Source organism: Saccopteryx leptura, chromosome 8, assembly GCF_036850995.1.
Source record: "Saccopteryx leptura isolate mSacLep1 chromosome 8, mSacLep1_pri_phased_curated, whole genome shotgun sequence".
Taxonomy (NCBI): Eukaryota; Metazoa; Chordata; class Mammalia; order Chiroptera; family Emballonuridae; genus Saccopteryx; species Saccopteryx leptura.
In genome coordinates this window covers 52,927,857-52,949,899 of record NC_089510.1, presented here as the reverse complement: position 1 = coordinate 52,949,899, position 22,043 = coordinate 52,927,857, and the positions used below count along the sequence as shown (strand labels likewise).

Sequence of the window (22,043 nt, the reverse complement as noted above, 5' to 3'; positions counted from 1 at the left end):
GGAGAGCCCTTCCTTCCATACTTCCTCCCTCCCCCACCGCCCACCCCAGTTCTCAGAAGTGCAAACCAGGACCCTAGGGCCTGACAAGGGAAGGAACTGGCAGTCGCTTCCTGTACGGTGAATGGAGACATTCCTGCTCTACAGCCAGCGTCTTCAGCAATGAGATTCCCCCTCCTGGAAATGAAGGCTCACGTCCTGGGATGATAAAATCCCAGGAACACAGAGCACTGAGGAAACCACTGAAGTTCGTAGCGGGTATCCGTCTGCATGCAGGATTTCATACAGGCCTCCACGGAAAGGTCTCCGGGAAGAAGAGGCCAGGGTCGTTTTCAGTTCCCCATAGTTTTTTTTTTAATCATGAACTCTAAAATACACCTAATCACATAGAAGAAATGCACATAATTGCAGCATTGGGTTAGATTTCAGATGAGTATCTGCAATAGGAAATGGAATCATTGTTTCTGGAGACTTCTAAGAGGAGCCAGGAGCCTCTGTTCCGTCTCGCGAGGTCTGTTCCGCGTGAGGCTGGGCTGCGGGCCAGATGACCCTGTAAGATTCTTTCCAGGCCCGAGTTCTGTGAAGTCCAGGATGTGGACTGGGGAACTGTTTATTTCAACAGAATGCACAAAACTATGTCCCTTTCCCTCCTGTATTCTAACTGCCTTCTGAACCTCGCCCCCAGGCCGTCCAGCCCTGGTCTCGCTCCTCCACCCCACCCAGTTACTCCTGTCCTTCATCTTCCTAGGACCTGCCTCCTCCTCTACCCACAAGCCTCTACCCAGGGGGCCGGGGCAGGCCTGGCACGTCATTAGCTTCCAGTGGGCCTGAGCGACCGTGGCGAGCATCAGAGTCACACAGCAGCCCTGCTGAGCACGGGGCTCGGCGCCCTGCCACCAGGGCCCCCGGCCTGAGCCTGCCTGTGCTTCCCTCCGCTGAGCACGGGGCTCGGCGCCCTGCCACCAGGGCCCCTGGGCCTGAGCCTGCCTGTGCTTCCCTCCGCAGAGCAGCTCATCCGCTACGCGCACTCCACCTGTGAGGCGGGCGTGGCCGAGCTCCACATCCAGGACGCCCTGCCCGAGGACAACGGCATCTACACCTGTCTGGCTGAGAACCCCTTGGGGCAGGTGTCCTGCAGCGCCAAGGTCACTGTCCATGGTAGGAGCCTCTGCAAACACATCTGCTCTGGGAAGGGGGTACTGCACTGCAGGTGGAGGAGGTGGCCCCGGTTCACAGTGACAGGGGTCTGCCATGGGAGATGGGCCTGCAGGGGAAGGTGCAGGGGAAAGAGGCAAAGGTGCCTGTGGCTGGAGCAGCTCCTGATCCGGAAGAAAGAAAACCACACACTGAAAGATGACCGTGGAGAGTATCCCTGTCCCCTAAAGACTTAGGGCTCTCACAAGTGACCCCTCACATGTGGGGGAACACTGAGTAACAGAGGGTCAGTATTGAGGCTTCTAAAGGGTCTGTGCCTGCTCCCCCCACCACCCCAGGCCTGTTTTTATACATCTCCAGCCTGGTGTACAGTAATCTGATTATCATAGTCATCCATTGATCCCGCCAAGTGCTTAGTCCCCGGAAGCCACAGGGCAGCCACAGAACTCAAGACAGAGCTGTCTGGGCTGTGGTGTCGGTGGTGGTGACAGTGCCCAGGGAAGTGCTTCTTGGGTCCAGGGTGTTGAGGTAAGCCTGCCCCCACCCTCACGCTGGCCTGGGCCCCTGCTGCGGTGTGTGCCTGGGGCCTGGGTACCTGACTGGGTGCTCCACACTGCTTTCCCTGCAGACCAGCGGCAGGACCACGTCTCCTCGCTCTGTCCCCCAGCTCAGGCCCCCAGGGTGATGTCCTGTAGAGAGGGTGTCGCTGGGAAGGCGGGGAAAGGCAAGGGCGAGCACTGCGTCAAACACCCCCACCGCCCACAGTTCTCACCTGACAGCCCTGGGGGGTGCTCTTTCTGTTTTACACAGAGGGGCTGGAGATCTTGCCGTGTGAGTGCGACCTGCCTACGTACACCGCGTGCGCCACGTTAGTAAGCTGGCCTTTCAGACTCAGCTTCGCGTGTCCAAGCCTGTGCCCATTTCTGCGCCTGCCCTTTCCAGTGTGTGTGTCCCCAGCCTAAAGCAGGAGGCTGGCCCCGTGGCTGGGTAGTGTCAGCCCCTTAGGGATAAAGGAAACGACATAAACTGACAGTATTGCCCACACTGGCTCCCTGAGGCTCCCTGCCAACGGGGGGCACGCTCCTTGGCCTCTCCAGGGTCTCTGAGGTGCCTCGGCGTGGGGTCATCACCCGGGTCCTGGCCTCTTTCCCTGCCAGGAGACCCTCACTCTGGCCAGAGCCTGACCCTGGCCCCTGCGTGTTTGTCGGGCAGCATTCACACATACCCCCAACTCTCCCACAGATCTCACTTCCTGTGGTAATGAGACTCAGGAGGAAACGGGACCCCTGGGCCGGGGAGCAGCTCTCCCTGGAGGTCTGCATGGCCTACCCCCAAGTCCAGGGACGGCAGAGAGCCAGAATGGCGTTCACTGGGCCTGTCATTTGAGACACTCCCTCTCTGGCTGCAGCCAGTGGCCTCGCTAATCCAGTGTCTGTCCCGGGTTGCCAGTGTTCAGACTGGATTAGAGAGGCCCCTCTGAGCCGACAGCCCCCTGTGGCTGGGGCCCCAGGGGAGGATGAGGAGGCCCTGCAGCCAGCCTTCTTGTCTCCGGGTCTGTGGGAGGAGTGGGGCCGCCCACCGGCCACACAGGCGTGTTTTACAGCGAAAACAGAGGCCCCGGCAGGAGCTCTGCCTGGCCGTTTGGACTTGCCCTGAGAGCAGCCTTGCGAGAGTGAGAAGAGCGAGAACCCCTGCCAGCTGGGGGTTCACTGACCTGTGAAGGCCAAGCTGAGGCTCAGGGACCATACATGGTGAGGGAGGCTGAGGGAGGCAGCCACGGGCGGGGCCGTCTGCCCGGGGGTTGGGGTGGCCGGGCCGGGCACAGAGACGCCCGTGGCTCCGTGCCCCCAGGCCTTTGGGAAGCTTGAGTACACATCCTGCATCATCCTCACCCCACACACTGTGGAGTGTTTCTTACTGAGTAGGCAGCCCCTTTGGCTCCAGGTCCTCTGAGGTCCACTCGGGAGGATGGGAAGTGACTGCAGGGAGGCCTGTACTCCCTGCTGTGCCGCCACTGTTGTGTCCCTCCCTTAGCTGCCCGGCTGGCCTCTCCCTTACCCTCTGAGGCACTGAGCCACGGTCAGGGCTCGGCTGTGGAGCCCACGGCTTGGGTGCGGATCCCGCCCCACTGCTCCCCAGCCCTGCGACCCGGCTGCTGGTCAGCCTCCAGGCCTCACCTTCCCCCGGTGTGCAGTGGGGACACTGATAGTCACCCTGGTCTGTGAGGGTTAAGTGAGCAAATACACATAATGTCCCAGAATTTAGGAATTACTCAGTGAATATATGCTTTTATGATAATTGTCCACAGGAGCCCCGACCTCTAAACAAGATACAAGTTTAAAAATGCCACACCCAAGGACCAGCTTTGCTACTGTGGGTGGTTATCTGTCTGTCTGTTTTGGGTAAAGGGAAGAGAAACTCAGAGGATCAGAGAAGGGAGTCTAGGCGTGCGAGCCGTGGTCTCCAGCACCCATCCTTGAGGCTCTGACCACAAGAGGGCACCATTCAGCCAAGCATGGCCCCTGGGTTGCCTGGGTTCCGGGCAGGGCAGTTTCTGAGGCAGCTCTGCTGGAGGCGAGCTTCCTGGGAGAGGTCAGCAGATACTTTGCCGAAGACCAGATGTGGGGACTCTCCCTCACGTCTTTAGCCTTTCGCCAAGGTTTTGCAATCATCCCGAAGTTGCTGGCCTAGCACTCTGGCATGATTTCTGCAGCCACTTTCGCCTGCTTTCTCCGCTTCCTCGCCCCTGTGCGGCTTCCTCAAAAATCCACTCACTCCCTCTCACTGTGTCACTTCCTCTGGGAGGCCTTCCCTGATCACCCAGAATGGGTTCTCACCAGCAACACCTCCCCTATTGTTATACTATGTGCCAGTGAGTCTTTGCTGAGCACCTGCTTTGTGCCAGGCTTGGGCTGGGGACACCACGGTGACAGGACAGACAACAGACAAGCTCCGCCTTCACGGCATCTCTGATGGGGAGACGGGTAATAGTCAACATCTGGTTTAATCAAACGCTGACAAGCGGTGTTAAAAAACAAGAATAGAGAAGGGTGGGAGTCCTTTTTCAGGTGGGTGATGAAGGCAGTCTGTACAAGGAGAGGACTTTTGAGCAGGGTCTTGAGTGAACTGGAGCCCGAGTGCTCCTGGCAGGTGGTGCAGCCACTGCCGAGGGCCTGGGTCGGAGCGAGGTCAGCCTGCTGGGGGGACAGCGAGACGGGAGAGAGCGCGGCTGAGCAGAGTGAGCAGGCAGCCACGCGGGAGAGGACGAGTCAGCACAGAGGCAGGGGCACATCACGCGGGGCATGCGGGGCAAGGGGGGAGCATTTCATTCTGTCAGATTTTACTCGGATTGCTGTTTGTCATCCCGGCCGGACTGTAAGCTGCCTGCAGGCAGGGACCATGCCTTCTTGACTCTTGCATGTGACACAGGGCCTGCCATGTGAGCCTGTGTTTAGTGACTGAGTGAGAGGACAAGCTGAGGGCTCCCCCAAGTGTCCCCAGCAGTGTGGGGCGTGGCATTCTGTCCACCGCTTCACTTACTTGGGGTGCTAGCTAGAGTGTGAAGGAAATCAACAAAGTAGCTCTTTAATCAATCACCGAATGAATGTTCCTTCTTTTCTTTCCCCCACTCAGGGGGAAAAACCCCGGGCAGTAACAAGGCAATGAGAGCCTTCCCTCCTGACCCAGGATGGAGCCTAAAAGATGATTAATCCAAATTCCTGTGGGGTCCAGGAAGATGTGAATAAGATTAAATTTCTCAGTGTATTTGGACTGTGTCACTGATGGGGGGTGGGGGGCTTCCTTAGCTAATTTATCTCCTCCTGGAGTATTTTTGTCCAGGCTGAAATTCTTAAGTGACTAGATTTATTAATCTACTAATTGCGCCCATTTTGACCTAGTTTTTCAGCTTAATGGTTTGTTTATTTAACCGAAGGTCTGCTGGGCTTTTTAAAGGCGCCTAAGGACATAAAATGTGGGTAAGTTAAAGAAAAATGATCTCTAGAAAAAAATGAAACTAATAAGCATATGTCTGAGAATGCTGTGTTGAGGAAGAGCTAGTGATGGAAGCCGAGGGCAAGGGTGAGGTCGCCGTCCCCGGGAAAGCGTCCGCCTCTGGGTGAGGCAGCTCTGAGCACTGACAGCCCCGTGACTGGAAACCTCTCTCCTAACCTGTGCTCAGGTACTTGGTACACAGTGTGATCTGTCCAGGGGTGTCAGAAATGGACCCTGCCCACCATGAGTTTAAAAGCAATGAAAAGTTTAAAAATACTCCTGTTAGCCAAAGAGAAATTTGTAGAAGAAGAAGAAGAAGAAGGATAAATACTGGTTTTAACTTGTCGTCTTTTTTTTTTTTTTAAGAACCTTAAAAAAAATCTGTCCAAAAATCTTTTAAATTCTAAGAAGGTAATTAAATGTTAAATTATTTTAGTTTTATGTAGGTTGAATACAACAGAATTTGGATATGTGGGTCATTCATGTCCCAGTATATAACTGCACGTTTGTGTCCATATCATAGAATGTGAGCCTCGTTTTTCTAGTAGAGATTTATAACTGTCTACTTGTACAGCACATTGTCGGTCATATCAACTGTTTACTTGCTTGGAGTCTTGGGCCAAGAATGCCATCCCGAATTACAGCTTTGTGTTCCTAATGACAGAATGCGGTTTGTGCTGTGCTGGTGTGGGGAAGAGTGTGGTCTCCGGGCACTCTCTGGAGGGAACACTGAGTGGTTTGGATGTTCTACCTCGACGTTCAGAGTTTGACGATAGTGCTAAGGCCGTCAGAAGGCTGTGGCTGCAGTGGTCCCAGCTTCCCATCTCACAACCCCATCATTACTGGTCCGAGATCTCTTTTAGGATGACGTACATCACTGCTTCCTTTCTTTCTTTTCTTTGCACACTTCTCTTCCCGTTTGCGTCTTAGGTTCTGGAGAAGTCAGTGGGGGAAGGAAAGCCGAAAGAGAGAGAGCTGGGCTGTGGGGGAAGCCTCTCTCTGTGTGCCACAGATGCAGCCGTTCTGCGGATTCTCCAAGGAGGTTTATTTGGTTAGGACGTTTGCTGGAAGAGAAGTCAGATACCTCCCTTGGGATTTGCACCTTGCGTAGACGCGCAGCAGATGGGAAGGGGCCAGGCTCCGCTTCAGCTGGGTGATGGTGACTGTCCTCTGCTGAGTCCGCTGGAACCAGCAGTCCCGGAATTTAGGGGAAGGAGGAGGCTAGATGCTTTTAATCCCTAAACCATAGTAGATTTTGAGCACCAAACAAAGGATGTAGGGAGGACTGTGCTTTCAAAACTCCTTTCAGTTGTTGGTTTACTGAATTTTCATAGTACAATAGTGTTTGAAGTAGATCAGATTTGCTGTTGAATAGTGTTTTTCATTCTAATGACTAAGCAAAATAGCTCAAGTTCAAAACTTAAGGAAATTTCTCCGGAGATCTGAGAAAAAGGCAATCATTTTCCCTTCCCCTAACTTTCCAGGAGGTCTCTGTGTCTTCTTGTCTCAGAAGTGTTGGCTGAGAGGATGTCAAGAGTAGGGAGAGTAGGGGGGGCCGTCCCACGTCAGTCTGTCTTCATATGGTGATCACCTGTGAATCCAGAATGCTCTTAAATTGCTGGCAGACAGGGGCTGGGATTTGGCAAATGACTGTGACAGCAGAGGTGGGGTCGTCTGTAGGGGAGACCCCTGGGGAGCTCCTTAGATGGTAGTGTTTTGTGCCAGCATGCTGTCTGTTTTATATCCTGTGGCATCTGTTTAAACACCTTAAATGTAACATTTCATAATTTTCTGTTTTAATCCAAAACAAGTTTTGAACAAACTGGGAGACTGCAGTGGGCCGTTTTCAAGGAAAACTCCTTAGCTATTCACATGTGAACATGTGCATTTAATGCCAATTCAGGTCAGAGTTGACAGGCGAAGAGCACACTTCTAAGTAGAAATTCAGAATTGTTTTTCCTGCTAAAGCCATAGAAAAGGAAGGACTCCGAAGGGAAGGAGAATGACTGTGGTGTCGAGGGACACGTGAGGTCACAGCTGGGCACAGACACACAGGCCGGAGGGGCTCTTACTTTGAGGTCCAAGAGAAGTGAAGGCCTTGCTCGTGTCTCCAGGCCTGGGGAACAGGTGTACAGGTGACTGATAGAATTACTGAGAAAGTTAAATTGTGGCTGTAGTGTGAGTATTTAACTTTCTCCAAGTAAGAGCTTTTTAAAATAAAATATCAGGTTAATACCAACCCATGTGAATGTTTTAAATTAAAACTACTATTAATTGGTGGTTTTGTTTTGCTTTTTTTTTTTTTTTTTTTTTTTTTTGTGACAGAGACAGAGAGAGAGAGAGAGAAGGACAGGTAGGGACAGACAGACAGGAAGGGAGAGAGATGAGAAGTATCAAGTCTTCATTGCAGCACCTTAGTTGTTCATTGATTGCTTTCTCATATGTGCCTTGATTGGGGTGCTGCAGCAGAGTGAGTGACCCCTTGCTCAAGCCAGTGACCTTGGGCTTCAAGCCAGCGACCTTTGGGCTCAAGCCAGTGACCATGGGGTCATGTCTATGATCCCATGCTCAAGCTGGTGAGCCTATGCTCAAGCTGGAGGAACACACACTCAAGCTGGTGACCTTGGGATTTCAAACTTGAGTCCTCTGCATTCCAGTCTATACACCACCATCTGGTCAGGCTTAGTTAGTGTTTTTAATGAAGAACGTTGTTTTGACAGAGGACCTAATCAATTAAAAAGCTGGTTTGTTTTGTTAGTTCCCATAACAATTCTACCTTGCACTTGTGAATTAACTCCACTTACAGATGAATTAGCCCCACTTTGCTGATGAAGAGCACTGAGGCTCAGAGGTGAAGTCAACTGCCCAACAACCCAGCTAAGATGGGGCAGCGCTGGCCTCCAACTGCCCCAGCCCTAGACTTTCTGCTTTGCTGCGCGGGCACCCTGATGAGCCATTTACCCGATACTTCTGCTTCACGAGATAAAGAATTTAATGTTTCAGTTCATGTCTAAGAACTGTCTTTAAAAACTTTTCCCTCCATTGGAGCAAAGTTGGCCCGGGCGCTGAGGACGGCTCCATGGCCTCTGCCTCAGGTGCTAGAGTGGCTCTGGTTGCAACAGAGCAACGCCCCAGAGGGGCAGAGCATCACCCCCTGGTGGGCATGCCGGGTGGATCCTGGTCGGGCACATGCGGAAGTCTGACTGCCTCCCTGTTTCCAACTTCAGAAAAATACCAAAAAAAAACCCCCAAAAAACAAAAAACTTTTTCGATAAGTCAAAACAGAGCAAAAATGGCCAAGGAGGAGATCAGAGGGTCAATGGGATGAGAAAGTGATGTCTCTCTCCCTCTCCTTCTTTCCCCTCCATCCGTCCACCACATTCCCTCTGTCTTCTTCCCTTTCTTGTCCCTCCTCTGTCTAGTCTTCCCTTTCTTCTCTGTTTCCTGTCTCAGGTCCTGTTGACAGCTTCGGTCAGTATGCCACCACTTTTACCTGTCAAGAAACTGCTGACAAATGTATTTGATCTTCATTCTCATCTTCCCCATTGGAGGACAGGCGTGGTCCTTTCTCTCAAAATAGAGCAGGGCACCCGTGGCTAGCCAGTCAGTTAATGACAGTGAGTCAGTGAGGGGGTGGAGAGTCATTGGCCAGCTGACCAAGTGCCAGAGCCATTGATCAATTCAATCTTTAATCCCAGGCCAGGAAAGCAAGAGACTCAGCCCTTCTAGAATCCAGAGAGAAGGCCATCTCTGGCCGTAGTCTCAGCAGAGCAGCAGGAAGCACAGCTGTGGGAAAAACCTGGAGTAAATTTAGTCTGATCCCATTTGAGCTGAGCAGCAAGTCTGTCCCTGGGTCCCAGGGACCCCTCCCTTGCTATTTGACTGCCCAGGCAGTGCCTGCTCCCCCAAATGACCTCAGGTTCCTTGAGACTCCATTACCACTGAGGGCCCCACATCAGACCCTTTCCCTCCTGCCCCCGTCTCAAATTGGCACCGTCACAGATGACAGCAAAAGCACGAGCCCAAGAGGGCACGTCTCTAGGGTAACCAGCGGCTCTCAGCGTGAGCACGACAGCAAGCTCCTGTGGAGTCCAGGTGGTCGGCCTGTGTGCCAGGACGGTGCAGGGAGAGAGGCCAGACCAGGACGCTGTTGGCCCTGTCGGCCCTGGGATCTCAGGACAGGCCAGCTCCCCCCTCTGAGCCTCCGCTCCCTGACTGTGAAGGGAGGGCACAACCTCCCACTTCAGAGGAAGCTAAGGATAACAGTCCACAGAGTCCTGAGCACCCTTCAGAATCATGGAGTGCTGAACTTCGTAAGGAATTGTCGGGATGTTCTCTCAGCGACAGCTGTCAACACCCTTTCAGGTCTCTGCCTGATTAGATGTGAATGCCCAGGTTTAGGGTTGTTTCTTGTCGTAGTCATTGTGAGTTTGAGTCTGCCCACCCGGAAAGGTCAGTTGGGTTATGAAAGGCACAAAACGGTTCATTTTATACTTACTATCTGCCAGGTATTTTTCTAGCTGTTGTACATGTTATTTCTTTTAATCACCTCAAAACCCGGCAGTATTTATCACACGTGGTCCTGATGGTGTATATTGTACAATTATTGATATAGTATTACCATTAATAGTTGATGAAAACCGTATTATCAGCAATTTAGAGGCGAGAGCACTGAGGTGTGGGCTGAGGAACTTGTTCAGCTCACACAGCGAGAGCAATGAGTTCAGAATACTGGTGTCCGTCTGTCTTCTTACTGTATCTCTGTCCACACAAGACTGGGTGTAAACTGACGCATGGTCTGTGGGCCACACACGAGCCAGAATCGTCTGCTTGGCTTTGGAACTAAATGAAAGACGCACGTTGCCCTTTTACCCGGCTGGCTCTGCTCTGCGTTAGCGCTTCTCCCTCGTCCAGCGTCCAGGATACGGGTCGGCAGATGACGCATTGTCCTCACGGAGAGTTCACTTCGGGCACCCCTAGGGAAGTCTGGTTCCCTGGAAAGACATACTCCCCAGCACACCTGGGCGTGGCTGCCAGAGGCCTAGGGAGGAGCTCTCGGACTGCCTGTACCAGGCTCTGTGACTTGAGGCAAGTCACTCTACCTGAGCACGTCCTGGCCTCTTGGTCAGTAAAGCGGCTGCGGTTTCGGGATTCTCCTGGGGCTGCTTTCCTTGGGTCCCCGAAAGGAAGCTGCTTGGCCCCAAACTGAGATCCTCACTGGCTCCTTAATCCCAGCGCAGACCGTGTTTGCAGGGAGGGCCGGTGGTTTTCTCGCCCCGTGAAGAATTTGAAGCGGTTGCATGCTGGGGATGACGCAGCCACTCACCAGCCTGGTTCAGTCACGCTGGTCCCATGTGGCCCCAGCTGCAGTTTCTGAGGGCAGGTTCCTTCCGCACACTTACTCCCAAGCACACCCCTCTTTCCTCTGTTCTTGCTGTGGGGTCTTGGGGAAGAAAGAACAGGGTCAGAGGTCATGGGTGACGGTGGAACTAAATGTCTGCCCCAGGGTCGGCTCCCTCTCATCTCCGTCCTGGAGGGAGTGCAGTGAAGGTTTTGTTCTCAGTTTACTTTAGATTTATCTCATGATATTTTTAAGCCAGGCATCTCTATTCCTGAACAGCATCTGCTTCAGGTCACATAAAATGAGCCTGTGATCTTGGGTGAGGGCCCAGTCTCGTCTGTTCTGCTGCTGATGAGCCCACCCGACCCTGAGCACAGTGGGTAGGTGTGAGCCAGCCGCTGTGCTGCTGCTGCTGGCGAGCCGTCTACGAGTATTTTCACAAGTTACCTCTGAAACTCCCCAAGTCTGTGATGGTGTCATTATTGCCGTCATGTACAAATGAGGACGTTGGGCTTCAGAAAGAGGCAGGGATTTGACCGAGGCCAGTGCCCGGCCTCAAATCCAAGATTCCCAGTGGCTTTCAGAGAACCGGGAAGCTGCCACATGGGAGTGTGGGGGGGACCAGGGGAGTGCCCAGACCAGCGCTCAGGAGAGAAGGGCACAGCTGTGCTTCCAGTCCTTACTGGCAGAGACCCAGAGGGAGTCAAAGCCCCAGGTCAGGGACCGGGGGAGTGCCCAGACCAGCACTCAGGAGAGAAGGGCACAGCTGTGCTTCCAGTCCTTACTGGCAGAGACCCAGAGGGAGTCAAAGCCCCAGGTCAGGGCGCTGGGCAGTGGGAAGACCCCAGAGAGGGTGGGGGCCAAACGAGCCACTGCGGCCTGAAGGAGAGGAGGCTGGAGTTGTCGACATCTGCGGCACCTAGGAGTAAAGGCGTGTCTGCACGGAGCTGTGTTAAGCAGGGTCTCCGGCGGGGCCAGCAGAGGCGGGAGCAGGGAGGACTCTGCACAAGCAAAAACATTTTGTCCTCGAGCCTCCTCAGTCTGTACAGGACAGGAAATTCCCCAACTCTCCCGAGACAGCCTGCTTTCCTGGCCCCTGCAGCCGTCAGAGAAACGAGATCTCTGCATTTCCAGTACCCCCCCCCCGACCCGGGGCCTTCTACCAAGGCCGCCTGGTTGTCAAAGGCAGCAGTGCTGCGGGCTGGGCAGGGCAGGGCAGCAGGGGCATGAGGGCCCGTCCTCTGGTCATGGATCGTGGGGTCACCCTGTCTCCGCTGTCCGTGCACCCACTCCATGCCCCTCACTCCACACCTAACTTGGAAGTTTCCCCCGGCCTCCAGCCCTCCTCCCCAGGCTCTCCCATCATGCCCTGCTGCGCGGGAGAGCTCTGCCGTGGGCTGTATTGTGTTTTCAGTGCCGACAGATAAAAATTCAGTGGCAAATGTGGAGTTTGGCCTTTCTCAGGTATGTAAAGCACCATGCAGATGGATCCCCACGGCGACAGGCCTCCTGGAGAAGACCTGGTATTTGTGGCCCTGTGCTAATAACCCAAAATACCAGAGTCCCTTTCCCCCAAGCTTAGCGTTACAGTTACAGAAATTGTAGCCCTCTCTGTTTCTACTCCTTCCCCCGCCAAAAGGCAGAAATAAAACAAACAAAGAATTATTGAGGTCGAAGCCACCTGGCTTGTAAGACAGAGGGCAAGCTCAGAGCCTGGGCAGGGAGCTCGTGCCGCACCTGGGCTGTCCTGGGTGGGAGGCAGGCCCCGGCTCCACCCAGAGCCCCTCTCCCCTCGGCTCACACGGGGCAGGTCAAAGCCAGCGTGGGGAGGGCTCCAGGAATGATGGAGAACCTATTTGTTAATTCATCTCCCTAGGAAACTGCAGGGGGGGTGAGCGGGTCAGCTCTGAACCCAACAAATTGTTCTAGTTTACATCTCTGACTAGCTAGTGCGTTCCCTCCCTCTCTGAGAGAGGTATTTGCCCCTGATTTTATTGGGGTAATACTGATGTACAATAACCTGTATATATTTACAGTATTTAATTTGAAATCTTCACCTATGAAACCTTCAGCACACTTTTAAGAAATGGACATCACATCACCTCCAAACACTTTCTCGTGCCCCTTCCCAGCCCCTCCCCCAGCCCCTCCCCCAGCCACTGCCCCCGGCAACTGCTGATCTGCTTTCTGTCGCTATTTTACAGTTCTTAGAGTTTTATAGAATTGGAATCATCTAGAATGTGCTTGCTCTTTGTCTCCCTTTATTCAGTGTAATTTTTGTGAGCTGCGTCCCTGCTGTAGCATCTTTCATTAGCTCATTCCTGCTTGTTGGGTAGTATCCCATTGTGTGGCTTTCTCACAGTCTGTCTACCCATTCGCTTGTGGAGGGGTGTTTTCAATTTAGGGCCATTAGTAAGGAAGCTGCTATGAATGTTTGTGGACAAGCCTTTCTACAGATACGTGCTTTTATTTCTCTTGTATAAATACCCAAGAACAGAATCACTGGATCGTGTGGGAAATGTATGTTCCACTTTTTAAGAAACTGCCAAACTGCTCTCGAGGGGGTCTGTACCACCTTACACGCCGCCCAGCAGTGTAGGGGGCCCCAGTTGCTCCACGCCCTCACCCACACCAGCGCGGAGGGCGGCCAGTCTTCACCGTCAGTCATTCTGACGCACGTGTCTCTGGCTCTCTTGGAGGTGCTTACTCTCTCAGACACGTCCGTGAAGCGTCACGCGGTTCTAGAAAACAGAGAGGAAGCTCTTCAGTTCTGTTTCACCAGGGACATCGAGATTCGTTGCTAAATGAAAACACAAGATGCCAATCATTGTCTATAATGTGCTATCATTTTTTTAAGAGAAGGGAAAAGGGGTGAGCCTACTTGTTCGTGTGTGTTACACACATGGATCACCTCTGGCAAGATGAACAAGAAACTGAAAATTGGTTAACTCTGGGGGGAGAGAGAGACTCGATGGCTGCAGGCCAGGATGGAAGGGAGATGGTACACGCACTCTTTCGTACCTTTTGAATTTTGTGCCATATAAGAGTATCACTGATTTTAAAAATCACGGTAAATAAATTTAAGGGAAAAATCTTGTAAAATGCCAAGATTATTGGCCCCCACCCTGAAGTTCTCCTGAGGAACCAGAACCTAGCTGGGGCATGGCCCTGCGGAGGCCTCCTTCTCTCCCGGTGATCTCTAGGGCCTCCCAGCCCCCTCCCAGCCCCTCCCCCAGCCACTGGGGCCCGGAGCCTGAGAGTCCTGTGCTGAGGGCGCTTTCGGGCTGCTTGGCTAGTGAACAAGCGAATGAAAGAGTGTTGACCCCACGTTCTGTTGTCTGTCACACAGAAAAGAAGAGTGACGGGAGGAGGGAGTACCTCCTGGCCACGGCCCCTGGCAAGCCCGCTGCGCCCCTCTTCCTGCAGGGCCTCTCTGACCTCAGAGTCATGGATGGAAGCCAGGTCACCATGACAGTCCAGGTGTCAGGTCTGTCTCTCATCTCTCTCCTCGGGCGTGTGTGCACAGGGCATGGCTGCTGCAGGGGCATTGCTCCCTGACGTCCCACCCACCACACGGACCCACCAGAAAGCTGGCCAGGGACTGTCAGTCCAGGTGTCAGGTCTGTCTCTCATCTCTCTCCTCAGGCGTGTGTGCACTGGGCGTGGCTGCTGCAGGGGCATTGCTCCCTGACGTCCCACCCACCACACGGACCCACCAGAAAGCTGGCCTGGGACTGTCAGTCAGTGGACCCAAGGAGGTAGAGCCTCTTGGCCCCTCTTTTCTGCTTTCTCTGGGCCAGATTTTCTGGATTTAGAATGAAGTGGACCAGGGGAGGAAGGGCCATGGCTAGAGGGTTGAGGGATTCGTGTGAAAACATAATGTGGCTGGAAGATTTTGAATACTGGTACAAACCCAGCTGATGTGAGAACTTACCCACTTTTGGAAGATGTTCTCAGTTGCTCTATTCAAATGTTAAGGTGAGAAGAAGGAGCGTAGCTTCTTCTGGCGAAGGGGCTGGGAGACCAGCAATCCGGGTGCGACGTCGCAGCTCTTGCTAGACGCCAGCAGGAGAGCGGGCAGCGGTTCCGCCTTCGCTATGTAAACGGCTGCTGGCGCTCAGCAGTCCCTGTGCCGCGCTGGAGGTCGCCCTCCTGGCTGGCTATTTATTTATTTATTTTTTTTTTTTTTCTGAAGCGGGAAACGGGGAGAGACAGTCAGACAGACTCCCGCATGCGCCCGACCGGGATCCACCCGGCACGCCCACCAGGGGCGACGCTCTGCCCACCAGGGGGCGATGCTCTGCCCCTCCGGGGCGTCGCTCTGCTGCGACCAGAGCCACTCTAGCGCCTGGGGCAGAGGCCAAGGAGCCATCCCCAGCGCCCGGGCCATCTTTGCTCCAATGGAGCCTTGGCTGCGGGAGGGGAAGAGAGAGACAGAGAGGAAGGGGGGGGGTGGAGAAGCAAATGGGCGCTTCTCCTATGTGCCCTGGCTGGGAATCGAACCCGGGTCCCCCGCACGCCAGGCCGACACTCTACCGCTGAGCCAACCAGCCAGGGCCTGGCTATTTATTTTTTATCATACTGCATATAACTGCCAGAAAAGGGAAGTATTTGTTTAGAAAAGGATTTTATTTATGTGTGTTGCCCATTTTTTTTATTACAGTTGACATTCAATATTACTTTGTATTAGTTCCAGGTGTCCAGCCCAGTGGTCAGACAGTCATACCTTCGCAAAGGGCCCCGCCCCCAGTATCCCCAGCACCCGGCCCTGCCTAGTGACGGCAGTGTCACTGAGTGCGTTCCCTGTGCTGTCCTCACATCCCTGTGACTGTTCTGTAACTGCCAGTCTGTGCCCTCAGCCCCTTCACTGTTCTCACCCCGCTCCCAACCCCCTCCCATCTGGCGACCATCAGTCTGTTCTCTGTGTCTGTAAGTCTGTGTTTATTTTGTTTGTTTGTTTATTTTGTTCTTTAGATTCCGTGTATCACTGTGATCGTATGGTATTTGTCTCTCTGACTGAGTCCACTCAGCCCTCCTGGGTGTGTAGTTTGTTAGAGCTGCAGAAGCCGTAAAGGCGGGCTGTGAGAGAACCCGTGGGCTCACCTGTGTCGAACTCCCGCTCCCGTCAGAGGGAGGCAGCCCGTGACAGTCCCAGGTGGAAGGTTGAGTCCCTGACTCTGTCCACACCTCTGCAGTTGACAGAAATCAGAGGCGCTGTGCACCTGGCTCCAGACACGTGCTGGCTAACCCAGGAAGACAGACGTGCTCTCCTCTCTCCCTGGGCCTCTCCAGGGCCGCACACTGCTCAGCCCCCCTCAGCAGCTGTCCGGGGCCTTGCTCCTCTCGACTCGGAGCCCAGCAGCTCAGCGCCTACCACAGAGGAGACCCCCCGGATGGCATTCTTCTATGCCCCAACAGATTGCTAGAAACCACCGAGGAAAGTAGACTAGCGAGATCTGAAAGTGGCGTCCTTCAGGAGTCATGCTTAGAAACCCTGCGGGAGCTGGCGCCCATCTCCGCCCTCAGGCTGCGTTTTCAGGGCAACAGCGTGAAAGGCAGTGGCTTCCCTTCCAGTGAAAGATGACAGGGCGTTCCCACAGAGTCACATGAGCGGCCTGGACGCGCACACAGCGCGAGGCAGCGCAGAGCTGGAGACACGGTCGCATCAGCCCCAGCGATCCGCTGCCGCTCAGCATTATCAGGCAGTTCGAATTCTAATTTCAAAACCATTCTTCCTGGGTTTTCTTTTTCATCTATGAAACTGTATTTTTTTCACTTCCAGGATCTTTCCTGGTTTCCCCAAATCTGCTATTAGGTAATGATGGCGAGCATGCGTTGAGCACGTTCTTTGTGCCAGGTGCCGTTCTAACCTGCTACCCTGGTGGGCTGTTGAGGGGGCGGGGTGAACTTACCCCATTGTCCCAAGAAACCCGTGAGGCGGATACAGTTACAGTGTTTTCTGGATTGGGGAAACTGAAGCATAAGGAGCTTAGTAAAGTATGTAGTACATGTCCCAGTACTGTGTGCCGAGTTGCCACCTGCCAGGGAAGCCCCCTCTGACCAGTCCCCTGACCCCCCCGCCCCGTGCAGGGAACCCACCTCCTGAGGTCATCTGGCTTCACAACGGGAATGAGATCCAGGAGTCCGAGGACTTCCACTTTGAGCAGAGGGGCACTCGGCACAGCCTTTGCATCCAGGAGGTGTTTCCGGAGGACACGGGCACTTACACCTGCGAAGCCTGGAACAGCACCGGAGAGGTTCGCACCCAGGCTGTGCTCACGGTGCAAGGTGAGCCGATTGGCTGCCGGGCGGGGGTGGAAGGAGGTGTGTCAGGTTCTGTCCAACAGCCATCTGGAGGTGAGGAAACCACGCGAGCCTGCTTTGTTCCACCACAGACCTGTGCTGTCACGGTCCCTTCCCTGCCCCAGCGACCAGCTCCTTACCCTACATCTCGGGCTCCGGCTCAGTAGGGTCACTCTTTCCTGTCTTCTGAAGTCCCTGCCCTCTGGGCTACTGGTGACAGCTGCATAAAGTGCTAAGAGAGAAATCTCATAATACATGTAACGATTTGGCAGTGATTGCTTTTGACATGACTTATAGGCTTATTAAGGTCTTTGCCTTTAGAGAGCCTCCAATTAAGAGGAGAGACAAGTTAAGCCCACATAAAGCAAGTGACAACTATTCATCGTCACATCTAACAGAGATCATTGGTGCCCAGCCCAGTGCCCCTGAGATTCTGGGCTCCCTCCCCTTGCTGTGAATATACAGTCTATGTTAGCATTATTTTCTAAGAATGTAACCAAGACAGATTTGCCATAGAAGAATACGCTATATCTGTATATTCAGTGAAGGTGATTTCTGCACACGCTGCTATCTGGGTAGCAGGCTGCCTTCCGACCTTCACCACTATAGATCACGCAGTGAATGCTCTGCCGAAAGGCCTCCCTCTCTAACTCAACCCTCCGCCAACTCCCAGAGCCTCAGGATGGGACCCAGCCCTGGTTCATCAGCAAGCCTCGCTCAGTGACAGCCTCCCTGGGCCAGAATGTCCTCATCTCCTGCGCCATCGCCGGTGACCCCTTCCCCACCGTGCACTGGCTCCGAGATGGCAAAGCCCTCCCCAGAGACACTGGCCACTTCGAGGTGCTGCAGAATGAGGATGTGTTCACCCTGGTTATAAAGGATGTGCAGCGCTGGCATGCTGGTCAGTATGAAATCCTGCTCAGGTGAGTCTGCACGTCCCACCCCCGACTCCTACCGCCTGTCAAAGTTCCCTTGGGATGGGGAAGCCTGAGGGAGCCCGGAGTACTGTGAGGCCAGGCAGGGCTTTGCGGTGAAGACAGTGCGGACGTGGTCAGCAGGCCTGCCTTCCCTCCACTTCAGCACATAGACGTTCACACGGAACCGTCCCTTCGGGGCTCCTTTCCCACTTTCCCACGGCCCTCTGTCTTATTCCAGTCGGGCTTTTGTTCCTCCATTATTTGGTGTATGGCGAATGTGAAGGAGGGAAGAATGGATTAAAATTGGAAAAGCAGGAGCTAGAGGGAATGTATTAGTTCTCTCTTGGTGTATAACAGATTATCCCAAACTTAGCAGCATCATAAAACAATTATCTTACAGTTTCTATGGCATTTGAAACAGCTTAGCTAGGTGATCTTCAGCTCGGGGTTCTACATGAGGTTACAGTGAGGACGCCAGGAGGGGCTGCAGTCTCTGAAGGCTTGACCGAGGCCAGAGAGTTCACTTAGCAGGTGGCTCACTCAGGGCTGCTGGCAGGACCTCACCACATGGCTGCTTGAGAGTCTTCATGACATGGCAGCCGGCTTCCCCATAGCTCGTGGTCCGAGAGGAAACTAGCTAGAATCTGCAGTGTCTTTTATGATCTACTCTCAGAAGTCACACACCTTACTTCTGCCACATTTTACATTGGTTGGAAGTGAGTCACTAACAGCTCATACTCAATGGGAGGAGAATTAAGTTCCGCATTTGGAGAGAGGAGTGTCAAAGAATTCATAGACGTTTTAAAGCCAGTATAGGGAGGTTAACTATCCCTATCCCTTTATTCCTCCTTTCAAGATCTCTAGGTTACACAGGGGTAAGCTCCCTGAAGACAGTGCTTAGGACATGTTTGGCCCACAGTCAGCATGTGGTAACTATTTGTTTAATGAATGTGATCCAGAAATGTTCTTCTATTTTTAAAATGCTCTAAGTCTTAAAATTCCATGCCAACCCTGGGTAGATGGAGACAGAATGCCAGCCCCTTGGGTTAGAGTGAGCACTGAGGAAGAGCCCTTGCCTGCCTGCACTTGCACTCGGGATGGGAGGTCGTGCCACATCCCGAGGACGGTTGGGCTTGCCCTGGCTCCAGTGCCTGGCCACGTTACAGGAGGCCTTGCTCTCCTGGACACATCATTTCCCTATACTGAGCTCATCGTGTTTAAGGCTCTGAGCTACAGACAGACTCTGTAGCCACAAGCCAAGGCCACCGCCATGATGGAGCATTGTTCCTACAACAGTCACACCTAGTATGTGCCCCATCTACCTTGGGTCCTTTCTGAGCATGTGCTTTGTACCGTATTCCCCCGTGTATAAGACGCACCCTTTTCCAAAAAATTTGGGGTCTAAAAACTGGGTGTGTCTTATACAGTGGTTGTAGTTTTTTTTTTACTTGTATTTCCTGCTTTTTTGCGCTTCTTGAGTTGTATGATTTTATGATGAATAAAACTTGAGTTCAATAACTTTATGTAATACTTTTTTTTTTCAAATTTTGGGCCCCAAAATTAAGGTGCATCTTATACATGAGAATACCTTATACACGGGGAAATACGGTACTTGTATCAGTTGGTTTTTGCTGCATAACAAACCACTCCAGTATTAAGTGGCTTTGAAAAGTAGACATTACTTCTTAGGAATCTGTTGATCTGCCAGGAAGTTCTGCTGAGCTGGGCAGGTCTCAACCAGTCTCAGCTGCGCTGATGACACATCTTTGGCCATCTAGCCAGTCAGCCTGCCACCATCAGTAGTATGCTCAGAACACACCAATGGCCTTTGTCTTGTGCCTGAACCAGTTATTCCCAGGGAGGCAGACTGCGTCAGAATTGGAAGATCTCCTCTTCCTCTCTTTTTTTTTTTTTTTTTTTCATTTCTGAAGCTGGAAACGGGGAGAGACAGTCAGACAGACTCCCGCATGCGCCCGACCGGGATCCACCCGGCACGCCCACCAGGGGCGATGCTCTGCCCACCAGGGGGCGATGCTCTGCCCATCCTGGGCGTCGCCATATTGCGACCAGAGCCACTCTAGCGCCTGAGGCAGAGGCCAAGGAGCCATCCCCAGCGCCCGGGCCATCTTTGCTCCAATGGAGCCTTGGCTGTGGGAGGGGAAGAGAGAGACAGAGAGGAAAGCGCGGCGGAGGGGTGGAGAAGCAAATGGGCGCTTCTCCTGTGTGCCCTGGCCGGGAATCGAACCCGGGTCCTCCGCACGCTAGGCCGACGCTCTACCGCTGAGCCAACCGGCCAGGGCTCCTCTTCCTCTCTTCTAGGCCAGTGCAAATTGTGGAACCATCATATGAGAGACCAGAGCTCGTCTGTGTGGAAGGAGTAGTGCTTTGGGGCAATCCTCACATTAATCAAACCAGCATCCTGAAAGAGATGAGATTTGGGAGACTGAGACTTAGCAACTAAATCCAGGCTTGGCTGTGGAGGGCCTGCTGGACCGGCTGAGCAAGAAAGGCTGGGGAGGAGCAGGGCGCGGGCTGTGGGCAGGGGGCCAGGCCAGCGGGGAGGGTCGCACTGGGCGGTCGGCAAGCAGACTGTCTGGGCCCAGCTGGGGACGCTCATAAAACTGAGACCTTCCCAATTGGAAGGGACTTCAGAAGTTATCTTGCCGCCTCCTCATTTAATAGTAGGGGAAACTGATGTCTCAGGGTCATGGACTTGCTCGTGGCCACCCCAAGGCCCATGGTAGAGCCCAGATTAGAATCCTAATCTCCGTCTTTAAATCAGATGCTCTTTTGTTCCTGTTTCTCCCATGAGCACTGGGCACCTGGGGGACATGGGAGATCACACTAGAGTCCCCAGACCCGCGGCCCTTGCCCCTTCCCCTCCCAAAGTCCAGTCTCTTCATCCCTTTGGGAGGTGGGTGCCCTGGCCTTGGCTTTGTCCCCAGCTGAGAAGGAGCGAGTCAGTGGGAAGTTCTCCTGGGACATGTGTGCTGGGCCTGCCAGGAGCCTCGCCCCCCTGCCCCCCCCCCAGTGCTCTCCCCGTCCTGACAGAAGTCAGGCCCAGACCCAGGACAGAATGCCTTTCAAGGGGGAAGGCTGAGTGGCTGGGGGGAGCCGGTCAGCGGGCTGGGGTGGCGGCACATTCAGTGAGCGGTTTCTGCCTCCCCTTCTCTGTCTAGCTCTTCTCTCCTGGCCTAAAAGGAGAAAATGTCAAAAAGCTTCAGATTCCAACTGAAATATTTGAAAGGTTTTGGCTTTCCAGGAAATTAAATCTCTAAACTAATTTTTCCTATAAAATCCATTCCAGAGGTGGGTGATTTAGAGTGAGACAGGCTCCAAGGCTTTGCACCCAGAGTGGGTTTCTTATTCAGGGGTTGAAAGGTGGGGGCATAGAAGCTCTGTTGGTTAATAAAGGGTGTGGCTGACGGGGGGGGGGGTGATGGCCCCAGATCACCTGTGGCTGCACTTGGGCTGGGGATGGGGAGGGGCTTCATCCTCAGCCCCTGCACGTACTTATAACTGAGATAGGCAGATACCAAAGATGGCCCCAAAGGCTGTTCCAGCTGGTTAGATTGTCTCGTGTGTGGGTCCCAGGCAGTAGGCTTTGAATCGACCATGGTTCGCCTTAAAGGCTCCGCAGAGATTTAAGTTTCTGGCTGCCGAAATAGCAACCCTCAGGCCACCCCTACCCCTAACGACTCAGTGGGCCAGCCATGGCACCCCGGGTTCTCCACCTTCCACCTGCCCTTCACGCTGCCCTGGTAGCTCCGGTGAGCAGCGGGCTGCCTGTGCTCCCATCCTTGAGGACAGGCAATGGAAAACAACAGAACCCTTACCTGCGCCCCCCCCCCCGAGGTGTTAGAGCGTTCCTGCTCAGGAGTCAGGGCAGCCCACCCTTTGAAGCTTCTGAGGAGTTTGGCCAGAGTAAAGCAGGGCCATCTGGTCAATGTCTGCTCCCGATTTTTACATCTGGGCTGTGTTCTACTTGTGACAGGAGGAAACTCAGTTAAGGAGACGTTGAAAGGGGCTCCCCAGAAAACACGGCCCTTGGGTGTACTCCTGCTTCCCACCCACCCCACGCACAGACCCCGCGCCTGAAAGAAAAGGGGGAAAGAATGGCCTGACTCTGGCCAGCAGTCTGGCAGAAGTGGGGTGCCTGGGCACTGGATCTGCCCCCCAAATGGCCTCCCATGGTTATTCTACAAGCTGACCCAACTTCCATAGCCTTCTGTGTTGAGTATTCAGGGTTCTTGAGGACCTCTCAGCCTTCCCAGGGTGTGGCACCATGGAGACTCCTAATTGCTGTTTGTTGAGCAAAAGGGCACTATGGGCTGTCA

The 22,043-nt window shown here is 53.6% G+C and overlaps 1 protein-coding gene across 4 annotated transcripts in view; it reads left to right on the top strand.

Annotated features, from left to right (window-relative positions):
* MYLK (myosin light chain kinase) overlaps positions 1 to 22,043 on the top strand; it is a 291,028-nt gene that overhangs the window by 175,279 nt on the left and 93,706 nt on the right. For 3 of the 4 annotated variants that reach the window (XM_066347834.1, XM_066347833.1, XM_066347832.1), the window contains 4 exons: positions 1,003 to 1,155; positions 13,836 to 13,973; positions 16,577 to 16,774; positions 17,463 to 17,712. In XM_066347834.1, the coding sequence (XP_066203931.1) occupies positions 1,003 to 1,155; positions 13,836 to 13,973; positions 16,577 to 16,774; positions 17,463 to 17,712 (739 nt within the window). Of the gene's footprint in view, positions 1 to 1,002; positions 1,156 to 13,835; positions 13,974 to 14,099; positions 14,107 to 16,576; positions 16,775 to 17,462; positions 17,713 to 22,043 lie in introns of those variants that run through there. The other variant, XM_066347835.1, reaches the window with a different exon arrangement.